The following is a 22172-nucleotide window of genomic DNA, read 5'->3' as shown; positions in this document are numbered from 1 at the left end:
AAGTAGGCCAGAAAGAAAAACACCAATACAGTATACTAATGCATATATATGGAATTTAGAAAGATGATAACAATAACCCTGTATGCGAGACAGCAAAAGAGACACAGATGTATAGAACAGTCTTTTGGACTCTATGGGAAAGGGAGAGGGTGGGACTATCTGGGGGAATGACACTGAAGGTAAATTACACATTTACCATTTATACACACACAATTATGTGTGTATAAATTACACACATATACACACCAGTCGGTGAAAGATACAGAAACTTTTGTTCCAGAATTTGGTCTCAGTTTAGAGAAAGTGGTATCTCTCACAGGATACAAGAAAACTATACCAAACAGTTTAATTCTGAACTTTGCATGGATATAAGACATGGGGTTAAACAATTCTTACAGACTAGCTCATTTGAAGAGGTAGCACCTCGGTCTTTCTGACCAAAACTGTCATCTTTGGGCCAAGGCCAGCTGCCCCCCATTCCCACTTGTTTCCTATCTAAGCTGCTACCCTATCTTGGGTCCACAGAAATATAAAGTGAACCACATGTCTAATTTTAAATTATGTAGTAGTCATGTTAAAAAGCAAGAAGGAACAAGTGCAATTAATATTAGTAAGATATTTTAAAGCTAGTGTGTGCAAAATAGTATTACCTCAACATATAATCAATGTAAAAATCATTATTGAGCCAAAATTGTTTTATACTGTCTTTGAAATCCACTGTGCATTTTATATTTACAGTACATTTAGTTAAGGTTTATAGTATTAATTAGGATTTCAATGGGTGCAAGGGAGTGAATATATTAATATTTTTCAGTAATTAGGAGGATGGTTCTGGTAGGCGTCTTAGTTTGGGTTTCCACAGTAGCAGACCCTGAGACAAGGATGTGAGTGGAAATAGCTTATTTTGGAAGTGATCCCAGGAAAACACTTGTATGAATTGGGGAAATGAGATAGAGAAGGAAAGGAAGCTAATAAAGTGTGTTAACATGCAGGTTACTGCTTAGGCAAGTGGACTTCTTCCTGCTGTCTCACCCTGAGAGATAAAAATTATTCCAACTGACAGGGATTTATCTACCAACACCCTATCCATTGTTGGTTGAGGGTTAAATCCAAAGGTTTGGGTTTGCTTTGCATATGGTCCCAATGTGCTCCTATAGCCATAAAAAGGCCCTGCAGCATAGAGTTGCAGATAAGCAATGAGCTCCTTAGTCCTGGAGAAGTGTCTAGAGGATATGAGCTGGGAAATGACATTTTCTCTTCCAGCAGGTCACACCATCCAAGGAGAGATCCTATTAGCCTCAGGAGCCCTGGAGGCTTGATGGCACTGACTCTGTTTTGTACCACTCACTTTGTTCACTTATGTATCCCTAACTCCTGCAACAGGTCTTGGTACACAGTAGGCATTTAATAAATAGTTGTTGACTGTATGACTTTCCTTTGAATACTCACTTTATTCTTTCAGGCCTCTCCATGTAAATGGGGGACATGGCTACCAGCAGTTATGGGTCATATCCGTATAACTCCCTCATCATAAAGGAAAATGAGATTTTTCCCATTCCAGCTCCAGTAAAAAAGAAGAAAACAAAACCAAAACCCAGTCCCTCCCCAAAAGCCCCTCAACATTCTCAAAGGAAAAATCCAGTTGGCCTGGTCTCACTCATGAGGTTATCTCTGTATCAAACCCTTTGGACATATTGTGACATGACATATGACAAATTACGATTGACTGGATTTGAGTTGAGTTCTGAGGTAACAGAAGTGGATAGAGTACTAGAAAGTAGAGTGACAAAGGAATTTTCACTATACTAAGAACTGTGGATACTCACTGGAGTATGTTTGAATTGTAAGTGTAATTTGTCCTATGTGTCTCAATATAAAAATGTACTTGAGGACCAGTACTGTCTCAGCTAAACCACTAGAGCACTGTTCTTCTACCTACTTCAGATTTAACATTGGATGATGTGATGATTTGACAGAGATCCCACTGATCATATAATACTTTATAGCTTGCAAAGTTACACATTTGCATCATGTGTCCCTGAGTTTCTTCTTAGAAGTTGTCTCGTCAATCTCACTGGAGTCAAGGGATGACTTTATTAACTCAGGATGATATTTTCAGCATCCATCCATGTGAAAATGGTGTGCATCAGTATACTTATGTCAACAAATAATATTCCATTGCATGTAATATGATATTTTATTTATCCATTCATTAGTTGATGTACACTTGGTTCCCACCCTCCCCAACACACTTTTTTGCTTTTATTAAAAGTCTTGCTGTGACACTTGTATCTAAGTTTTCATCAGGATATGTATTTTCATTCATCTTGTGCAGATACCTAGAAGTAGAATTGCTGGATTATATGGTAACTTTTCAGCTGTACCATTTTACATTCTAACTAGCAAAGTATGAGGGTTCTAGTTCCTCTACATCCTCTCCAACATGTTATTTTTTAAGTGAACATTAACCATTTATTCAAAGTTATACAATAATTTGAAGGATTAAAGTTTTCTGTGACATCAAAACATTTCAAATTGTTTCATGTCTCAGCTGAACATGAGGAGAGGGTGAAAGAATAGGGGAGTAGTCCCATTTGGGCAGTGAGACAGTGAAAACAGACTCAACAGCTGCCTCTCCCTTCTGTTGTCCTTCCTGACTACCTGTGTGTTAGCATTAGTAGCAGCATGCTGAGGGCCAATTTTAATGCAATTTTTCTTGTTATTAAGGTTAAGGACTCCTTCTTGAATCTTTTTCATAAATTTCTCTTGCTGTATTAATAAATACCTCATCTACATTATAAATAGTCTTCACAGAAGTTTCTATGAAGTCCAGGTTCTCATGCAAAACCTCCATCTTTTTTTTTTTTTTTAACTTCTAGATTCTAATCACTTCTGTTAGAAGTAATAAAAGTAACAGCATATACATCACCAAATTGGACTAACCAACATCCAGACTTAAACAGCAGTGGCAAGTCCCTCGTTAACAGCAATCTTTGAAGTCCCAGTTGGGAAAGGGTCCATGGGGTCACAAAAAAGTTTGACACGACTTAGCAAATTGACTAAACAACAGCCCAGGCAGTGCATCCATTCCACAGGTGAGACTTCGAATTGCAGCTTTGGGGGCTCCTGTTTATAATCCCAGGCTGCAAACTGATATCATCATCAGTCTGCGTGCAAAGACACAACTCTTTTTTTTTTTAACTTTTACATTTCTGTTTGTTTTGTCTTGTGAGTTACAAGACTTCTTGGACCCCTAGGGGTTGGCCAGACCTCCAGGGGTTCAAGAATTCTAAGACTCATTCCCTTTCTTATCTAAAGTACTGCCAGATTTGCTGTGTTTGCAGGCAGGCATGGAATTTCAGGCTGTGTCCAGGCAGGTCAGAAGCAGATCAGAGGCCTGCTCTCCTGCTTCTAAAGCCTAAACAAGACTTCCTCCATTTTATTTTCCCTAACACCAGGGCACACAGCTCCTCCTTCTGCTACTGCTCTTCTTCCTCTGCTCCCCTCACCCCTGCAGTGCTGCTGAGCCTCAAAACACCAGGCCCTGTCTGCCACAGCTACTGCTCTTGGCTTCAGTGCCTGGAGTGAGGTGCCAAGAGGAAGCAGGACAAACAGATGCCGATGGAGCCAAGGAAGACAGCACCTGGTGGAGCCCAGCTGAACATTGTATTATTATCTTTTTAGTTATAGAATGTTTTAAGATCAGGAAACAAGTACAGATAAAGGTCTTATGACATTTCCCTCATGTTTGTAAGTTTGTACCTTGCCTAATGATCATAATCTTAGAAGGCATATTCTAAACATTTATTGAGTGAATGGGAAAAAACCCGACAAACATTTTATCTGTATGTTGCCTTAGGTTTTAAGTTTTACAAAGTGCATTCACAAATTAAGAGGCTTACAGTAACCCTGTAGGAAGATTGAGGATTTTCCACTGTAGACCAGTAATTAAGTGAGTCATCCAGATCATTGGTCCCCTGGCTTCATATTGAGAGTCTTCCCTGTACAATTCAACACTAGATTTCAACACCTCTTCTCAATATCATGTTAGTTTATGTTCAGAAAAGAATGCTAAGAAGTTTCAAAAACTCTTTGAAAATAAAAAAGACAGCAGAAGCTGAAGGGACTGAGTGTATTGGGCAGTTTGGAGATGCTAATTATGGTCCTGAGATAGTTGGGACTGGAGAGAACAGTCTGGGGCAGTCTGATAAGGAAAGTCTCTTGGCTTTCAACTTCAGCAAGACATTACTTCATTTTTTAAGTAGAACTAGTAGCTGAGTGTTTACAGGGCTGGAAAATGCAGGGAATGTCCAAGAAAATTGCACATTGGTTGAGGACTAGTTATATAGGTTGTACATTACCTGAGAAAGAGCTAACATCAGAAAGCTACATAATCAAAAAATTATAATTTTCAGCCCTAATTGTTTTTCTTTTTGTAACAGAAAATTTCTAAAATGCATGAAATATCAAGAAAGTTGTATAATAAATCCCCACCATGCTCATTAATTGAAAATTATCAACATATTGCCATTCTTATGTTTGACTTATAAATAATGTTTGAATACATTAAGGCTTTCTTTGAAAGTCATTTTCCCTCCAGGTTTATTGAGTGTAACTGACAATCAAAAATTGTATATATTAAAGATATACAACCTGATGACTTGATATACATATACATTGTGAAATATTCACCACAATCAAGTCAATCAACATAGCCATCATGTCACACCATAACCATTTTCCTTTTTCATGTTCAGAACACCCAAGATCTGCTCTCTAAGCAAATTAAAAGTACACACACAATACCGTCAACTGGAGCCACATTGCTGTGCACCAGTTCTACAAAACTTATTCATCTTGCATAACTGAAGACAAAAGCCATTTTTTAGACAAGTGTTTCTTTATTTTGGCTATGCTGGATCTTTATTGCAGCATGCAGACTTCTTAGTTGTTGCATGCATGGGAGATCTACTTCCCTGACCCAGGGATTGAACCTGGGCCCCCTGCATTGAGAGTGCAGAGTCTTAACCACTGGACCACTGGGGAAGTCCTTAAAAGCCATTATTAATAACAGTTTTAGCCAAGGTACATGAAAGTAAAAGCTGCTCAGTTGTGTCTGACTCTTTGCGACCCCATGTACCATATAGTACATGGAATTCTCTAGGCCAGAATACTGGAGTGGGTAGTCTTTCCTTTCTTCAGGGGATCTTCCCAACCCGGGGATGTAACCCAGGCCTCCCACGTTGCAAGTGTATTCTTTACAAACTGAGCTATCAGGGAATCCCCCAAGGTACATGGGAAATTATCAAATGATAATAAAGAGATCTTGTTATAAGCACCAAGAACTTTGATCTGTTTTCATCTGGGGTGGAAGGGAAGAGAAACTGCTGAACTGGTAATTTGGCTACACAAATGACTAAACATTTATAAGTGGGAGTCCAAGATTTTGTTCATTCAGTTCATTCAGTTCTATAGTCATTCAAATAGCGCATTCTAGGCATTTTTCATGCACACTGTCCATCCACCAGTGAGACAACCATGCTGGACTCATACTTGAGTCCAAATCAGGATTCATCATTTTCTGATTTAAAGACCTTGGACATGTGCTGTCCTTGAACCTCATCTTTCTCATCTGTAAAACAGGGATACTAATACTTTCTGGAACACGGCTTTGTTCGAGTTGAAAGTGAGGTAAATTTGCCAGAAATGTGCATAACCTGTTTTCTGCAACATATGTCACTGTTACTTGGCTAGTCCCTGAGCACATGATGAAAGAAGTCATAAGTCAGTCTCTCTCCCCCCATATTCCCCTTTTCCAACCTACGAAAGCAGCAAAAAGCTCACAGAGGTCCTTGTACAACACAGCATGTGGGATGCCAAAAGCCTGTTCCCAGTGGCAGCATTCATACATCTTCCAAAATATTTCGGGTTCCTCTAATCTTCTGTAATATTTCTCTAAGTCTTGCAGGTTTACACACAGAATCTGTGCTAGACCCTGCTGTTGTCCCATGTTAAATGCTTGGATACAGGTTGTACAGTCCAACCCAAGTTTGTGTGCCTAATGCACACAAATAGTGAGGCCAAACATATCAAAAGATCAGAGTCTGAGCAGAAAAAGGTTTATTGCAAAAGCCAAATAAGGAGTACAGCTAGCTCTTTCCCCAAAGGCTGGAACTCTCCTATGATTTCAGGGGAGATTTCTTTAAAGGCAAGATAAAGGAGAGAGCAAGTATACCTGATCAGCTGGTGTGCAATCCTCTGACTGGTTGCTGATGAGGTAACAGGGTGGTGTCACAGGTGTTACCATCATCAATCCTTAGGCTCTAGCCAGTCTTAGGGCTACTGTGCTCACAGTTATTGCAGTTAATTTCTTCTACCTGGTGGGGGGGTTTAGTATCTGCAAAACCATTCAAGAACGTGCATCAGATACTGTCATCTATGTCTTTCAAGGAGGACCTGAAGATTCTGTGACTGCTATATGGCTGCTCCATTGTTTAAATATTTTTGTTGCTACATATTCACATTATTTTTATCATTAATTCCTATTTTATTTTTTGCTTGCAGGGCATGTGGAACCTTAGTTCCCTGACCAGGGATTGAACCCTCACTCCCTGCTTCGGAAGCATGGAGTTTTAAACACTGGACCCTGAGGGAAGTCCCTTGAACCAGCCTTTTATATCTTAGGGGAGGCCTGGGAGACTAATGCTTTTCTACAAAAAAGAGGCAAGCAGAGGATATGGGGGCGGGGTGGGTCTGTGCCAGGAAGGCCCTATAGGGGCATGCTCTGTTACAATTGAAGAACCTCCCACAGCAACCTGGTTTGATCCTGATGAGGGCAGAGTGCCCAGAGAGTAGGCTGCTATCACGTTCTGCCAGCTTTCCAGGTCTCTGCAGCCAAGGGGCAGAGCAGCAGGGGTGGGAGAAGCAGGCGCTTTTTTGCTCCACCTCCTCAGTAGGTGCCTGGGGTCAGAGCGTGCACTTTGGCAGAAGTGTCCTCTCTTTTGTTCCCCCTTCCCCATCCCCCGCTAGGCCAGGACTTAGCGGGCTCCACTCCCAGGAGCAGGTGGTTCTCTGGCCGCCAAACAGATTGACTCCGGTAGTGGGGACTCCAGCATCCCCGAGGGCGCCTCCAGGAGCAGAGGGAGCCCCACACGGCCTGAGCAGCGCAACCTCGGCCCGCGCCCGCCCGCCGGCAAGATGCAGCCGGTGTACCCGGAGGTGAAGCCCAACCCGCTACAGAATGCCAACCTCTGCTCGCGCCTGTTCTTCTGGTGAGCGCCCTTTCTGGGCTGTGACAACCCCGCTGCTGGCTGCTGGGCGAGTGCTTGATGCCACCGGCGCGTTTCAGAGGCAGAGGGTCTAGGGTTGGGGCGAGAGAGCACTTTCCACTGGCGGTAGGCACAGGGCTTCTTGCCACTAGTGGGGAAGCCCCGCGCCAGGTACGCGATACCTGACTGCGCCCCGGGGCGCGGGGCTGGCGGGAACAGGGTGGGGGAGGGGGGCCCCGCGACCAGGTGGCAGGGACGCAAAATCCCCCTGCCTTGATGCTCACCACTCCAAGCGTCTCCAGGGCCTGGGAGCAGGAGAGGAAGGCGAAGCAGTAGCAGGGACAGGAGGCTGAGAACCTAGGTTTCTGGAGGTGAATCACCACCCAGCAGAATGGACCTCCCCAGGCTCCATGCTTAGCATGCTTCCCCCGTAAGAATTCTCAGTTCTGAACTAAAGTTGCACACTTTCCTCCGCTAAGCAAGCAGCTTATGAACAACTTCCTTTATCTAATTAGTGCCCTGAACCATTGCCATTTTCCAATAATATCCCCACCTTTTCCCATGTTCCTTAGGTGACAGCTGAGTTGCAACTGCACTGGGATCCCCCTGTTCCTCTCTCTATGACCATGTCACCCTCTTTCCCTGTGCATCTCTCACTGCATGACCTGGTTCCTAGTTGTGGCAAATTTCCTGTGGGGAAAAGCACGATTAATTTTTATTTAATGAATGGGAATGTTATTCTTGAGCATGTCTCACTTTTGCCTGGGACACACAGCCAGGACTGGAATATGCATTTGACCAGCCCTTCCCCAATTATTTCCACTTTTACCATTGAGGCACACAGTGGGGATCAGGTCCCTGAAGCCATGGGGTCTTATCTGGATCTTTAGCCTTTAGAGAAGCAGTTCATGGTCTTGATGCAGGTGGTCCTGCCCAGGAGTCATTTGGTCCTGAAACCACTGAAGGGTCCCTGAGCTGGGAGGAAACACAGATGAAAAGTGGCTCTGAGAGGTGAAGCTCTTAACTAAAATTTTTCATTCAGTAGGGAATTCCTTGGGGTTCCAGTGGTTAGGACTCGGTGCTTTCGGTTTTGATCCGTAATTGGGGAACTATGATTCCACAGGAGAAGGCAATGGCACCCCACTCCAGTACTCTTGCCTGGGAAATCCCATGGACAGAGGAGCCTGGTGGGCTGCAGTCCATGGGGTCGCTAAGAGTCGAACTCGACTGAGCAACTTCACTTTCACTTTTGACTTTCATGTATTGGAGAAGGAAATGGCACCCCACTCCAGTGTTCTTGCCTGGAGAATCCCAGGGGCGGGGGATCCTGATGGGCTGCCATCTCTGGGGTCGCACAGAGTCGGACACGACTGAAGCGACTTAGCAGCAGTAGCAGCAGCAGCAGATTTCACAAGCCAGGCAGCAGTGCTGACCCGCTCCCACCGCTCCCGCCCCACCACCAAATATTTTCCATCTAGGAGCTGGGGTTACTAACTAGATGTGTTTGGACTTTGGGCTGTGATCACACTTGGGTGATTATGATTAACAGATCTTTTGTTTCTGGACCCTAACATAGTCATCTTTCCCGCATGATGACTTGGGGGATCCCCAGGGCATGTGAGCGCCTAAGCTTGTTTTGATTATGGTATTTTAGTATGTGTAACTACATTGCTTGGCCATTTGTTGGCCCTTAAGGAAAGATGGGCTGAGACAAAGAAATGATAACCATAAATAATAACAAAATAGGTAACCCTCTCCTTCAGGCAGAGCAAGGACTTCTTTAAGCACCTTCTGTTTGTGTATTTTCAAAATGTGTGTGCATGGAAATGGGACGGTAAGGATTTCTCATTGACAAGGAGGTATTATCTCTTGTTTTATACGTGAAGGCACTGAAATAGAGAGGTTGAGGAAGTTGCCTGCCATCACACAGCTAGTAGTGAAAGTGTTGGATCCCAAATCAGGAGTCTGGCTCCCGAGCCTGTGTTGCCCTGTATATACTTGCTGTATTGAGCTGCTTCTATTGGGATACTTGTTCTTAAATGCAGGGAGAAGGGGATTCCAAACATGTCTTTGCTTTTGTTGGCAGGAGTTTATCAAGTTCTTAAAGTAAGTTCTTGCTGCTGGAGATGATACACGTGAAACATCTCTATAATCAAGCTTTAGGGCGGCTGTTCTCAGCGTATGGCTCTCAGACCTGTAGCATCCTCATCACCTGGGAGCTTGTTAGAAATCGCCCCACACTCCTTCTAGACCAATTCTGTGCAATTAGAAACTCTGGGGATGGGGTTAAACAAACTTCAGGTGATTCTGATGGAAGCTGAGGCTGGCTTCTGCTTTAAGTCAATCTTCCTCAGTTGGTAAAGAATCTGCCTGCAAAGCAAGAGACCTGGGTTTAATCCCTGGGTTGGGAAGATGCCCTCGAGAAGGGAAAGGCTACCCACTCCAGTATTCAGGCCTGGAGAATTCTGTGGACAGTCCATGGGATCGCAGAGTCAGACACGACTGAGTGACTTTCACTTCTATTTCCGTTAGTAGTAGTATTGTTACTGAACAAAGCTTGGGTCTGCTTGTGCACTTGCAGTAAAGCCGATATACTGACACTGGCTTGTGGTGACAGGAAATGCAGCATTTATTGTAAAACTGCCAATACAAAGAGGGCAGGCGGCTCATGCACTAAAACTCCGAACTCCTGGAGGGATTCAGCAAAGCATTTTTATAGGCCAGGTGAGGGTCACAGTATCATAGTGATCAGCTTGTGCACAGTTCTGATTGGTTGATGGTTAGGTGTCATGGCGGTATCACAGGGGTTAAGGTGCTTTATGTGCCAGTAGATCTAGGAGCTCATGATCATTAAATAGTTAATTTCTATCATTTGTAGTGGTTTCAGCAACTGTAAAACATCTCAGGAAATGTGCACCATATACAATTATTTAAGTACTTCAAAGAGGTACTTAGAAGGTTGTTCTGGGAAAGGTCCATAGCATCCAGCTTGGTTACATTCTTTCAGTATTAGCTTTTAAGAAGGGGTTAGTGGTTGACCATGATTGCCAAATGTGTTTAAAGCTGAGGTACCTTAGTGATTTCTTTGTGTCACTGCCACAGGAAAACTGAAATAAGTCCAGCCAGAATGTGCCACTCACAGACAAGGCCCATGTTGTAAAGAAAAAATGAGTTTTCATCTTCTCATTGGGTATTTGCTTTCCTTCTCAAATTTTATCTTTCTTCTAAACATATAAATGATGCCAATAACTAACTTACTGAATTTTATACAAATAACCTCACTGGAGTTTTAGTGTTTAGTGTTTTTCACAGCTAGGTTGGACTTAGGGTCTGAGAGGAGTTCTACAGAGTGGCTATAGGTAATTGTTGTGGATTTTACTCCTTTTTTTGGCCAAACCACATGTGGGATCTTAGCTTCCCCAACCAGGGATCAAACCCACACCCTCCGCATTGGAGGCTCGGAGTCTTAATCACTGGACTGCCAGGGAAGTCCCTTGTGGATTTTAGAAAAGAATATTTTCTATATCTGCAAGAAAATTTTAACTATAGAAAGAGAAGAAAGGAATATGGATTTATATTACCCAAGAACTCTTCCTGATAGTTTAGTTGTTTTTTAGTCTTTCCCCTAGAATTTTTTGTGCATACCTGTTTTCCCACATACATCCTTTCTATGAAATGAAATAGTTTTGAATCCTGATTTATTCTTAATTTTCTATGGTTAACATTTATTAATGGTATGAAATAATGTTAAAAGTATGGTATTTAATTGCAATTTATGCCATCTTCCACTTTTGTTTAACACAGTTTATTGCTAATTATGATATGATGACCATATTTATGACCATGTATTTTCATACATCTTTCCTATTTCTATATTCCCAGAAGTAGGATAACTGGTGAAAGGCTGAATTGTTTTCCATTAGGCTAAAACAAGTTTGCTCTCTTGACAGCTGTTTGTGTGCTTATTTCAGTCCTTCCAATGAATATTCAGAACTGATTACCTTTAGGATGGACTGGTTGGATCTCCTTGCAGTCCAAGGGACTCTAAAGAGTCTTCTCCAATACCACAGTTCAAAAGCATCAATTCTTTGGTGCTCAGCTTTCTTTATACATGACTTTCTGTATATATCCATACATGACTACTGGAAAAACCATAGCTTTAACTAGACAGACCTTTGTTGGCAAAGTAATGAATTTGCTTTTTAATATGCTGTCTAGGTTGGTCATAGTTGTTCTTCCAAGGAGCAAGCATCTTTTAATTTCATGGCTGCAATTACCATCTGCAGTGATTTTGGAGCCCTCCAAAATAAAGTCTTCACTGTTTCCATTGTTTCCCCATCTATTTGCTATTTTGCAAGAAGTGATAGGACCAGATGCCATGGTCTTAGTTTTCTGAATGTTGAGTTTTAAGCCAACTTTTTCATTCTCATCTTTCACTTTCTTGAAGATGCTCTTTAGTTCCTCTTCACTTTCTGCCATAAGGGTGGGGTTATCTGCATATCTGAGGTTATTGATATTTCTCCTGGCAATCTTGATTCCAGCTTGTGCTTCATCCAGCCCAGCATTCTCAGGATGTACTCTGCATATAAGTTAAATAAGCAGGGTGACAATTATACAGCCTTGATGTTCTCCTTTCCCGATTTGGAACCAGTCTGTTTTTCCATGTCCAGTTCTTTTTTTTTTAAATATTAATTAATTTATTTTAATTGGAGGCTGATTACTTTACAATATTGTAGTGGTTTTTGCCATACATTGACATGAATCAGCCATGGGTGTACATGTGTTCCCCATGCTGAACCCCCTCCCACCTCCCTCCTCATCCCATCCCTCAGGGTCATCCCAGTGCACCAGCCCTGAGCACCCTGACTCATGCCTCAAACCTGGACTGGCGATCTATTTCACATGTGGTAATATACATGTTTCAATGCTATTCTCTCAAATCATCCCAAGCTCACCTTCTCCCACAGAGACCACAAGTCTGTTCTTTATATCTGTGTCTCTTTTGCTCTCTTGCCTATAGGGTCATCATTACCATCTTCCTAAATTCCATATATACGTGTTAATATACTGTATTGTTGTTTTTCTTTCTGGCTTACTTCACTCTGTATAATAGGCTCCAGTTTCATCCACCTCATTAGAACTGATTCAAATGCATTCTTTTTAATAGCTGAGTAATATTCCATTGTGTATATGTACCACAGCTTTCTTATCCATTCATCTGCCAATGGACATCTAGGTTGTTTCCATGTCCTAGTTATTGTAAACAGTGCTGCAATGAACATTGGGGTACATGATCTCTTTCAGTTCTGGTTGCCTCGGTGTGTATGCCTAGTAGTGGGATTGCTGGGTCGTATAGTAGTTCTATTTCCAGTTTTTAAGGAATCTCCACACTGTTCTCCATAGTGGCTGTACTAGTTTGCATTCCCACCAACAGTGTAAGAGGGTTTGCTTTTTTCTGCACCCTCTCCAGCATTTTTTGTTTATAGACTTTTTGATAGCAGCCATTCTGACCAGCATGAGGTGGTACCTCATTGTGGTTTTGATTTGCATTTCTCGTTAATGAGTGATGTTGAGCATCTTTTCATGTGTTTGTTAGCCACCTGTATGTCTTATCTGGTGAAATGTCTGTTTAGTTCTTTGGCCAATTTTTTGATTGGGTTGTTTATTTTTCTGGAATTGAGCTGCAGAATTTGCTTGTATATTTTTGAGATTAGTTGATTGTCAGTTGCTTCATTTGTTCTTATTCTCTCCCATGCTGAAGGCTGTCTTTTCACCTTGCTGTAGTTTCCTTTGTTTTGCAAAAGTTTTTAAGTTTAATTAAGTCCCATTTCTTTATTTCTGCTTTTATTTCCCTTACTCTGTGAGGTGGGTCTTAGATGATCCTGCTGTGATTTATATCAGAGAGTGTTTTGCCTATGTTTTCCTCTAGGAGTTTTACAGTTTTTGGTGTTACATTTAGATATTTAATCCATTTTGTGTTTATTTTTGTATATGGTATTAGAAAGTGTTCTAGTTTCAGGCTTTTACAAGTGGTTGACCAGATTTCCCAGCACCACTTGTTAAAGGGATTATCTTTTCTCCATTGTATATTCTTGCCTCCTTTGTCAAAGATAAGGTGTCCATAGGTGCATGAATTTATCTCTGGGCTTCTGTTTTGTTCCATTGATCTATTTTTCTGTCTTTGTGCCAGGACCATACTGTCTTGATGACTGTAGCTTTGTAGTATAGTCTGAAGTCAGGCACGTTGATTTCTCCAGTTCCATTCTTCTTTCTCAAGAATGCCCTGGCTATTCGAGGTTTTTTGTATTTCCATACAAATTGTGAAATTATGTGTTCTAGTACTCTAAAAATACCATTGGTAGCTTGATAGGGATTGCATTGAATCTATAGATTGCTTTGGGTAGTATACTCATTTTCACTATATTGACTCTTCCAATCCATGAACATGGTATATTTCTCCATCTATTTGTGGTATCTTTGATTTCTTTCATCAGCGTTTTATAGTTTTCTACATATAGGCGTTTTGTTTCTTTAGGTAGATTTATTTCTAAGTATTTTATTCTTTTCATTATAATGGTGAATGGAATCTTTCTTTAATTTCTCTTTCTGTTTTCTTATTGTTAGTATATAGGAATGCAAGGGATTTCTGTGTGTTGATTTTATAATCTGCAACTTTACTATATTTATTGGTAGTCCTAGTAATATTCTGGTGGAGTCTTTATGGTTTTCTAAGTAGAGGATCATGTCATCTGCAAACAGTGAGAGTTTTACTTCTTCTTTTCCAATCTGGGTTCCTTTTATTTCTTTTTCTTCTTTGATTGCTGTGACTAAAACTTCAAAAACTAAGTTGAAGAGTAGCCGTGAGAGTGGGCACCTTTGTCTTGTTCCTGACTTTAGGGGAAATGCTTTCAATTTTTCACCATTGAGGATAATGTTTGCTGTGGGTTTATCATATATGGCTTTTATTATGTTGAGGTATGTTCCTTCTAACCTGCTTTCTGGAGGGTTTTTATCATAAATGGATGTTGAATTTTGTCAAAGGATTTCTCTGCATCTATTGAGACAATCAAATGGTTTTTATCTTTCAATTTGTTAATGTGTATCTCATTAATTGATTTGTGAATATTGAAGAGTACTTGCACCCTGTGATAGCACCCACTTTGTCATGATGTATGATCTTTTTAATATGTTGTTGGATTCTGTTTGCTAGAATTTTGTTAAGGATTTTTGCATCTATGTTCATAAGTGATATTGGCCTGTAGGTTTCTTCTTTGTGTGGGATCTTTGTCTGGTTTTGGTATTAGGGTGATGGTGGCCTCATAGAATGAGTATGGCGGTGTACTTTCCTTTGCAATTTTCTGGAAGAGTTTGAGTAGGATAGGTGTTAGCTCTTCTCCAATTTTTTGGTAGAATTCAGCTGTGAAGTCATCTGGTCCTAGGCTTTTGTTTGTTGGAAGATTTTTGATTACGGTTTCGATTTCTGTGCTTGTGATGGGTCTGTTAAGATTTTCTATTTCTTCCTGGTTCAGTTTTGCAAGGTTATGGTTTTCTACAAATTTGTCCATTTTATTGGCATATAGTTGCTGATAGTAGTCTCTTATGATCCTTTGTATTTCTGTGTTGTCTGTTGTGATTTCTCCATTTTCATTTCTAATTTTGTTGATTTGATTCCTCTCCCTTTGTTTCTTGATGAGTCTGGCTAATGGTTTGTCTATGTTATTTATCTTCTTAAAGAACCAGCTTTTAGTTTTGTTGATTTTTGCTATGGTCTCCTTTGTTTCTTTTTCATCTATTTCTGCCCTAATTTTGATGATTTCTTTCCTTCTACTAACCCTGGGGTTGTACATTTCTTCTTTTTCTAGTTGTTTTAGGTGTTCAGTTCAGTTGCTCAGTAGTGTCCGACTCTTTGTGATCCCATGAATCACAGCACGCCAGGCCTCCCTGTCCATCACCAACTCCCGGAGTCTACACAAACTCATGTCCATTGAGTTGGTGATGCCATGCAGCTGTCTCATCCTCTGTTGTCCCCTTCACCTCCTGCCCCCAATCCCTCCCAGCATCAGGGTCTTTTCCAATGAGTCAACTCTTCGCATGAGGTGGCCAAAGTATTGGAGTTTCAGCTTTAGCATCAGTCCTTCCAATGAACACCCAGGACTGATCTCCTTTAGGATGGACTGGTTGGATCTCCTTGCAGTCCAAGGGACTCTCAAGAGTCTTCTCCAACACCACAGTTCAAAAGCATCAATTCTTCGGTGATCAGCTTTCTTCACAGTCCAACTCTCACATCCATACATGACCACTTGAAAAACCATAGCCTTGACTAGATGGACCTTTGTTGGTAAAGTAATGTCTCTGCTTTTGAATATGCTATCTAGGTTGGTCATAACTTTCCTTCCAAGGAGTAAGCGTCTTTTAACTTCATGGCTGCAGTCACCATCTGCAGTGATTTTGGAGCCCAGAAAATAAAGTCTGACACTGTTTCCACTGTTTCCCCATCTATTTCCCATGAAGTGATGGGACCAGATGCCATGATCTTCGTTTTCTGAATGTTGAGCTTTAAGCCAACTTTTTGACTCTCCTCTTTCACCTTCATCAAGAGGCTTTTGAGTTCCTTTTCACTTTCTGCCATAAGGGTGGTGTCATCTGCATATCTGAGGTTATTGATATTTCTCCTGGAAATTTTGATTCCACCATGTGCTTCTTCCAGCCCAGCATTTCTCATGATGTACTCTGCATAAAAGTTAAATAAGCAGCATAAGAATTACAGCCTTGACATACTCCTTTTCCTATTTGGAACCAGTCTGTTGTTCCATGTCCAGTTCTAACTGTTGCTTTTATAGGTTCTCAAGAGGCAGGTCAGGTGGTCTGGTGTAGAGTTAGGTTATTTATTTGATTTTTCACTTGTTTCTTAAAGTAAGCTTGTATTGCTATGAACCTTCCCCTTAGCACTACTTTTACTGAATCCCATAGATTTTGGGTTGTTGTGTTTTCATTTTCATTTGTTTCTATGCATATTTTGATTTCTTTTTTGATTTTTTTCCTGTGATCTGTTGGTTATGCAGAAGCGTGTTGTTTAGCCTCCATATGTTTATATTTTTAATAGTTTTTTTCCCTGTAGTTGACATCTAATCTTACCACATTGTGATCAGAAAAGATACTTGAAATGATTTCAGTATTTTTTTGAATTTACCAAAGCTAGATTTATGGCCCAGAATGTGATCTATCCTGGAGAAGGTTCCGTCTGCACTTGAGAAAAAGGTGAAGTTCATTGTTTTGGGGTGAAATGTCTTATAGATATCAATTATGTCTAACTGGTCCATTGTATCATTTAAAGTTTGTATTTCCTTGCTAATTTTCTGTTTAGTTGATCTATCCATAGGTGTGACTGCTGTATTAAAGTCTCCCACTATTACTGTGTTACTGTTAATTTCCCCTTTCGTACTTGTTAGCATTTTCCTTACTATTGTGGTGCTCTTATGTTGAGTCCATATATATTTATAATTGTTATGTATTCTTCTTGGATTGATCCTTTCATTATTATGTAGTGTCCTTCTTTGTCTCTTTTCATGGCCTTTATTTCAAAGTATTTTATCTAATATGAGTATCACTACTCCTGCTTTCTTTTGGTCTCCATTTGCATGAAATATCTTTTTCTAGCCCTTCACTTTCAGTCTGCATGTGTCTCTAGGTTTGAGGTGGGTCTTTTGTAGAGGGCATATATAGGGGTCTTGTTTTTGTATCCATTGAGCCAGTCTTTGTCTTTTGGTTGGGACATTCAACCCATTTACATTTAAAGTAATTATTGATAAGTATGATCCCTTTACCATTTACTTTTTTGCTTTGGTTTCAAGTTTATAAACATTTTCTGTGTTTCCTGTCTAGAAAAGATCCTTTAGTATTTGTTGAAGAGCTGGTTTGGTGGTGCTGAGTTTTCTCAGCTTTTGCTTGTCTGTAAAGCCTTTTATTTCTCCTTCATATTTGAAGGAGATCCTTGCTGGGTACAGTAATCTGGGTTGTAGGTTTTTCTCTTTTATCACTTTATGTATATCCTGTCATTCCCTTCTGGCCTGAAGAGTTTCTGTTGCAAGATCAGCTGTTATCCTTATGGGAATCCCCTTGAGTGTTATTTGTTGTTTTTCCCTTGCTGTTTTTAATATTTGTTCTTTGTTAATTTGATTAATATGTGTCTTGGGTGGTTTTTTTTTTTTTTTTTTGCCTTGGGTTTAACCTGTTTGGGACTCTCTGGGTTTCCTGGACTTGGGTGTTTATTTCCTTCCCCATTTTAAGGAAGTTTTCAACTATTATCTCCTCAAGTATTTTCTCATAGCCTTTTCTTTTGTCTTCTTCTTCTGGGAGCCCTATAATTCGAATGTCGGGGCGTTTGACATTGTCTCAGAGGTCTCTGTGGTGTCCTCATTTTGTTTAATTCTTTTTTCCTCTCTGCTTCATTTATTTCTACCATTCTATCTTCCACCTAACTTATCCTATCTTCTGCCTCAGTTATTCTACTGTTGGTTTCCTCCAGAGTTATTTGAGGTCACACTCCTCCCCAATTTCATCCCAGCTCACTTTCAGACTTCAGTCCTACACTAGATAAACACCTGTAATATTAAGCATTTTCCCCTGTGCTAGCAGAATTTTTAAGAGGGCCTTTCAGGGTAGAGTGTTATCATCTGGGTAGTCCCAGTACTAATTTCCTGAGTATTTTCTGTATGGAAGTAAGATACATGGCCCAACATGTTTCAAACTTGTTTACTGGTAAATTTCACAGGTTTATAATTTAGTTTTGGAAGGAAATTGAGACCTGTTTTGGAGAGTTTGGGTGATGCTAAACTGCAGTGAATTCCCTGGTGGCTCAGACGGTAAAGCGTCTGCCTACAATGTGGGAGACCCGAGTTCGATCTCTGGGTCAGGAAGATCTCCTGGAGAAGGAAATGGCAACCCACTCCAGTACTCTTGCCTGAAAAATTCCATGGAAGGAGGAACCTGGTAGGCTACAGTCCATGGGGTCGCAAAGAGTCGGACACGACTGAGCGACTTCAATGTCAATGTCAAACTGCAGTGGAGAAGTGGAGCCCTGGCAGTTGAGGACAGTTGAGGCCCTGGCTCATCAGTACCACTGCTGCGACTAGAGTCCCATCTTTTGACTCCTGTACCAGGGTCCTTTAGAGGTGCCAAGCTACCAGGGTTTGCAAAATCTAAAGCTCAGTCTTTCTTATTGCTTCTTTACAGACATTCTGCATATTGCTTCTTATTACTTCGTATTCTTCTTATTGCTTCTTCATAAACATTATTATTCAACAAATAATTATTGAGCATCTCTTCTATATCTGTATTGTCCTATTTATTGGGCACAATAAATAAGAGAAATATGATCTCTGCTTTCATGACTTCTTATTTTCTGGTCTTGGAAATTTTCTTACCCTGCAAAGTCAGTAAAGTAGTACAAATCTTTGGGGTATCACTGTGTATTATCATTTAAATAATACAGAATGGATTTGAGTAGTTTTTTTGGGGGGAGCCTTCTACATAGTTACTGTATAGATTTTTACTTTTATAATTAATAAGTTATTTGTAGAGAGATAATTTGAAGTTTTGTAAATACTGTGATGCATATTAAACTTTCACTGACTAGGGTTAATCTGCATTGACAATTTTCTAACTCCCTTGTTCCTTCCATGTTTGTTTGCATTGTAGAATGCAAGAGCTTTCCCTTCTCTCCTATTTATGTGGCAGTAAGAGTTCATGTATTTTTCATTATTTAATGGGTTATAATTCATTGCCATTTATTTATTTTGATGCCTAAAGTATCCTACATTTGTCTAGCAAGAGCCCTTCAAGCTGGCTTCTCTGTTCTTTGGACACGTTTTCATGATTTCTTGAATGTTTTCTTATTTTATGGTGTAGGATGTCCCAGACCAACCCTGGACTTTCTTTGCCTGCTGATTTCAGTCTATTGATAGTGATGCTGTTACTGGAATACCTTGGGCTCTGCTCACCTGGGACCATTCTAGTTACAGCAGCCCTCACAGACATTCCCTTCTTGTAGCCAGTGTTGTGGGTTGACTGGATCTTGTGGTTCTTTGCATTGTGAGGCATGTCTGAGTACCAGCCATCAGGACTTCGCAATGGCAAGATGTATCACTCACATGGCCTGAAGGGTACAGGGCATCCCTGGGGTGATACAGTGAGGAGAGGGAGAGGTAGCAAGAGCAGGCTTGGACTTGGAGTTCTGCTTTTTTTGGGTTGAGGTTGGGGGTACCTAGGGTTTCATAGGTTCACTTTATTGGTGAATTTAAACCATAAGAGCAGGGATTAAAGTGCTGGAAGGGAGAAGCAAGCAGTCAGTGAGATGATCTGTTATCAGGTCAAACAGAGCTTTCTAGAAAAGTGAACTTCATGGGTGGGGTGATCTGTCTCTTTATCTAGTTGTGTAGCCAGCTCATGTTCATTGAAGATGGATGTCTTTGAAGTGGATGTCTCCAAAGTTAAATATTAGGCATTTACATTATAATCATAAAAGCTAATTATCTGGTGCTGACACAAACTGACCCAAACTTAGAAACGGCCATTTCTTCAGGGAGCCTTGGTTTGTTTTAGGGAACAAGGATATTGAAAAAGCCAAGTTTGGGGTGAATGGGGCCAAAAGGCACAAACTTCCAGTTATAAAATAAATAAGTCATGGGGATGTAATGTCCAGTGTGTGATTGTAGTTAATCATGCTGTATTGCATATTTGAAAGCTAAGAGAGTAGACCTACTTAAAAGTTCTCACCACAAGAAAAAAAATTAAATTGTGTATGTTAAAAAGCAAAACCCCACAGATTAGGGGGCTAGAATACTCTTTACTACTGGTGTGTCATTTCTTCGAAGACCTCTCAGTGTAAAGAGCTAGGGAATATATTTATATGTGTATGTGTGTAAACCCATATCTAACTTTTCCCCCTGTATCTCTATTATCTTTATATACTTAAAATGTAGATTATCTCTCTCTCTCTCTCTCTTTTTTTTTACAAAGTCCATCAACTTAGGACTCTAGAGTTGTGTAATTAGAGTTCTTCCCCTGTAGCTCAGATGGTAAAGAATCTGCCTGCAATTCAGGAGACCTGTGTTTGATCCCTGGGTCAGGAAGATCCCCTGGAGAAGGAAATGGCAACCCACTCCAGTATTCTTGCCTAGAGAATCCCATGGATAGAGGAGCCTTGCAGGCTACAGTCCATAGGGTTACAAAGAGTTGGACATGACTGAGCAACTAACACTTCTATAATTTTCATAATTCAAATATATGTCATTCTCCTTTTCTCTTAATTTTTAACAGGTGGCTAAACCCCTTGTTTAAAATTGGTCACAAACGGAGACTAGACAAAAATGACATGTACTCGGTGCTTCCAGAAGATCGCTCCCAGCACCTTGGAGAAGAGCTGCAAGGGTGAGCACAGGCAGCAGGGAGAAAGGGAGGGAGAGTGAGAATTTCTACGTGGGGATAAAGGTTTGGGGAGGGGGGCTTTGCCTTTCTCTGGGTTCTTCTGAGCCTCCTCCCCTGTCACTGCATGCTCACCCACCTCAGGCTGACCCTGGGCTTAGCCCACTTTGGAGGCTGGGGGAGCCCATGTTCCCTGTGCATCTGTGGACATGGAGAGAGCCCACAGCCATGGCCCAGGAGGCCGAGCTCTGTCCCCGGAGGTGGGGTCCCTGGAGGAGGGAGTCTGCCCCTGTGAGCTGCTCATGGAGCTGAGAATCCAGCAAATCTTGGCAGGAACTTGTTTCCCAAGACTGGGACTCTCCCCTCTAGGTCTGTTTTTCTGGTGCTTCAGTCTGTACCACTCATCTTTCAGGAGCCCTGTTGGCAATTAGCCAGCATTTATGAATACAGAGCACCCTGTAGTGAAGGCTTATCTTCCACTCTGTCCTCTCCCCTATTTCACCTATGGTGGACATGCTGTTCTTTATTGTGCTTTGTTTCTTATCACAGGTACTGGGATCAAGAAGTTTTAAGAGCCAAGAAAGATGCACAGGAGCCTTCTTTAATGAAAGCAGTCATAAACTGTTACTGGAAATCCTATGTAGTTTTGGGAATTTTTACATTTCTTGAGGTAAAAGCTTTTCCATACACTGCATTGCTTTTCAGTGTATGTGGATCAGTACTGAGATGGCTGGGACCCATGGGGAGAGAGGCTAGGAGTCTAAGGTCAGAGGATTAATCTTGTCTAGGAAACATGACGTAGCTCAGCGGTTGTGTTTATCTTTAGAATGAACAGGTGCTTAAAGGACTGGACCTCTTGGGGGTTACTATTTTTTCTTTTAAGCAGTTAAAACATAATGTTGTGGATGGATGGCACTGCAGAGATTTTATACCATGTTAAGACATTATTGGCGCTCAGTAAATGATATAAATGCTAAGAGTGATCTTTGTCCAAAAGAAGATCCTACAACCTCAAGGAATATGTACCCTGTGGTTTGAAGGAAGTAAATTTGGACCAGAGCCCAGAACAACATAAGATATTTTACAGGTACTCAGCAAATAATTATTAACTTGACCAGGTCACATCTGATAAATGCTTTCCTAAGGTATCTTCACCTAGGTGTCTTCACCTCTCTGCTTCTAGCGGAACAGAATCTGGGAACAGTCTCTGGGCAGCAGCTGCCAGAGCTCCCAAGAGCACACCCTTCCCTGGCACCCCCACCACCCTGTGGGCTGGCCTGTGAACCAAAGCCCCCTGTGGTGAGGAGCTCCAACTTCACTGTGAAATCTGTGCACCACCCATTCTGTTCCTGATTGTAGGGCTGGACTTGCTGGTTGAAGGAGGAGCCTTTCTTCATAGTTTGGCATTTGCAGAGGGGTATAGGAGGAGATTTGCAGTGGGAATCCAAAGGTAGAATGTCATGAGGTCAGTGACTTCCATGA

At 41.2% G+C, this 22172-nt stretch overlaps 1 protein-coding gene and 1 non-coding gene across 2 annotated transcripts in view; one reads left to right on the top strand and one right to left on the bottom strand.

Annotated features, from left to right (window-relative positions):
• Positions 1-4969: 4969 nt before the first annotated feature.
• On the bottom strand, positions 4970-5049 carry TRNAE-CUC (transfer RNA glutamic acid (anticodon CUC)). The gene has a single exon. It is a non-coding gene; the product is annotated as a tRNA-Glu (tRNA).
• A 2134-nt stretch (positions 5050-7183) lies between these two features.
• The window catches only part of LOC133243998 (ATP-binding cassette sub-family C member 4-like), a 202517-nt gene continuing 187528 nt past the window's right edge, over positions 7184-22172 (top strand). Inside the window, 3 exon segments of the mRNA XM_061410684.1 lie at positions 7184-7271; positions 20586-20696; positions 21240-21360. Of these exon segments, the coding sequence (XP_061266668.1) occupies positions 7198-7271; positions 20586-20696; positions 21240-21360 (306 nt within the window). The 5' untranslated portion in view covers positions 7184-7197.

This window comes from Bos javanicus, unplaced genomic scaffold (assembly GCF_032452875.1).
Source record: "Bos javanicus breed banteng unplaced genomic scaffold, ARS-OSU_banteng_1.0 tig00001919_1, whole genome shotgun sequence".
Lineage (NCBI taxonomy): Eukaryota > Metazoa > Chordata > Mammalia > Artiodactyla > Bovidae > Bos > Bos javanicus.
Note: the sequence above shows the minus strand (reverse complement) of the source record. Positions and strands in the feature narration are given on the sequence as shown.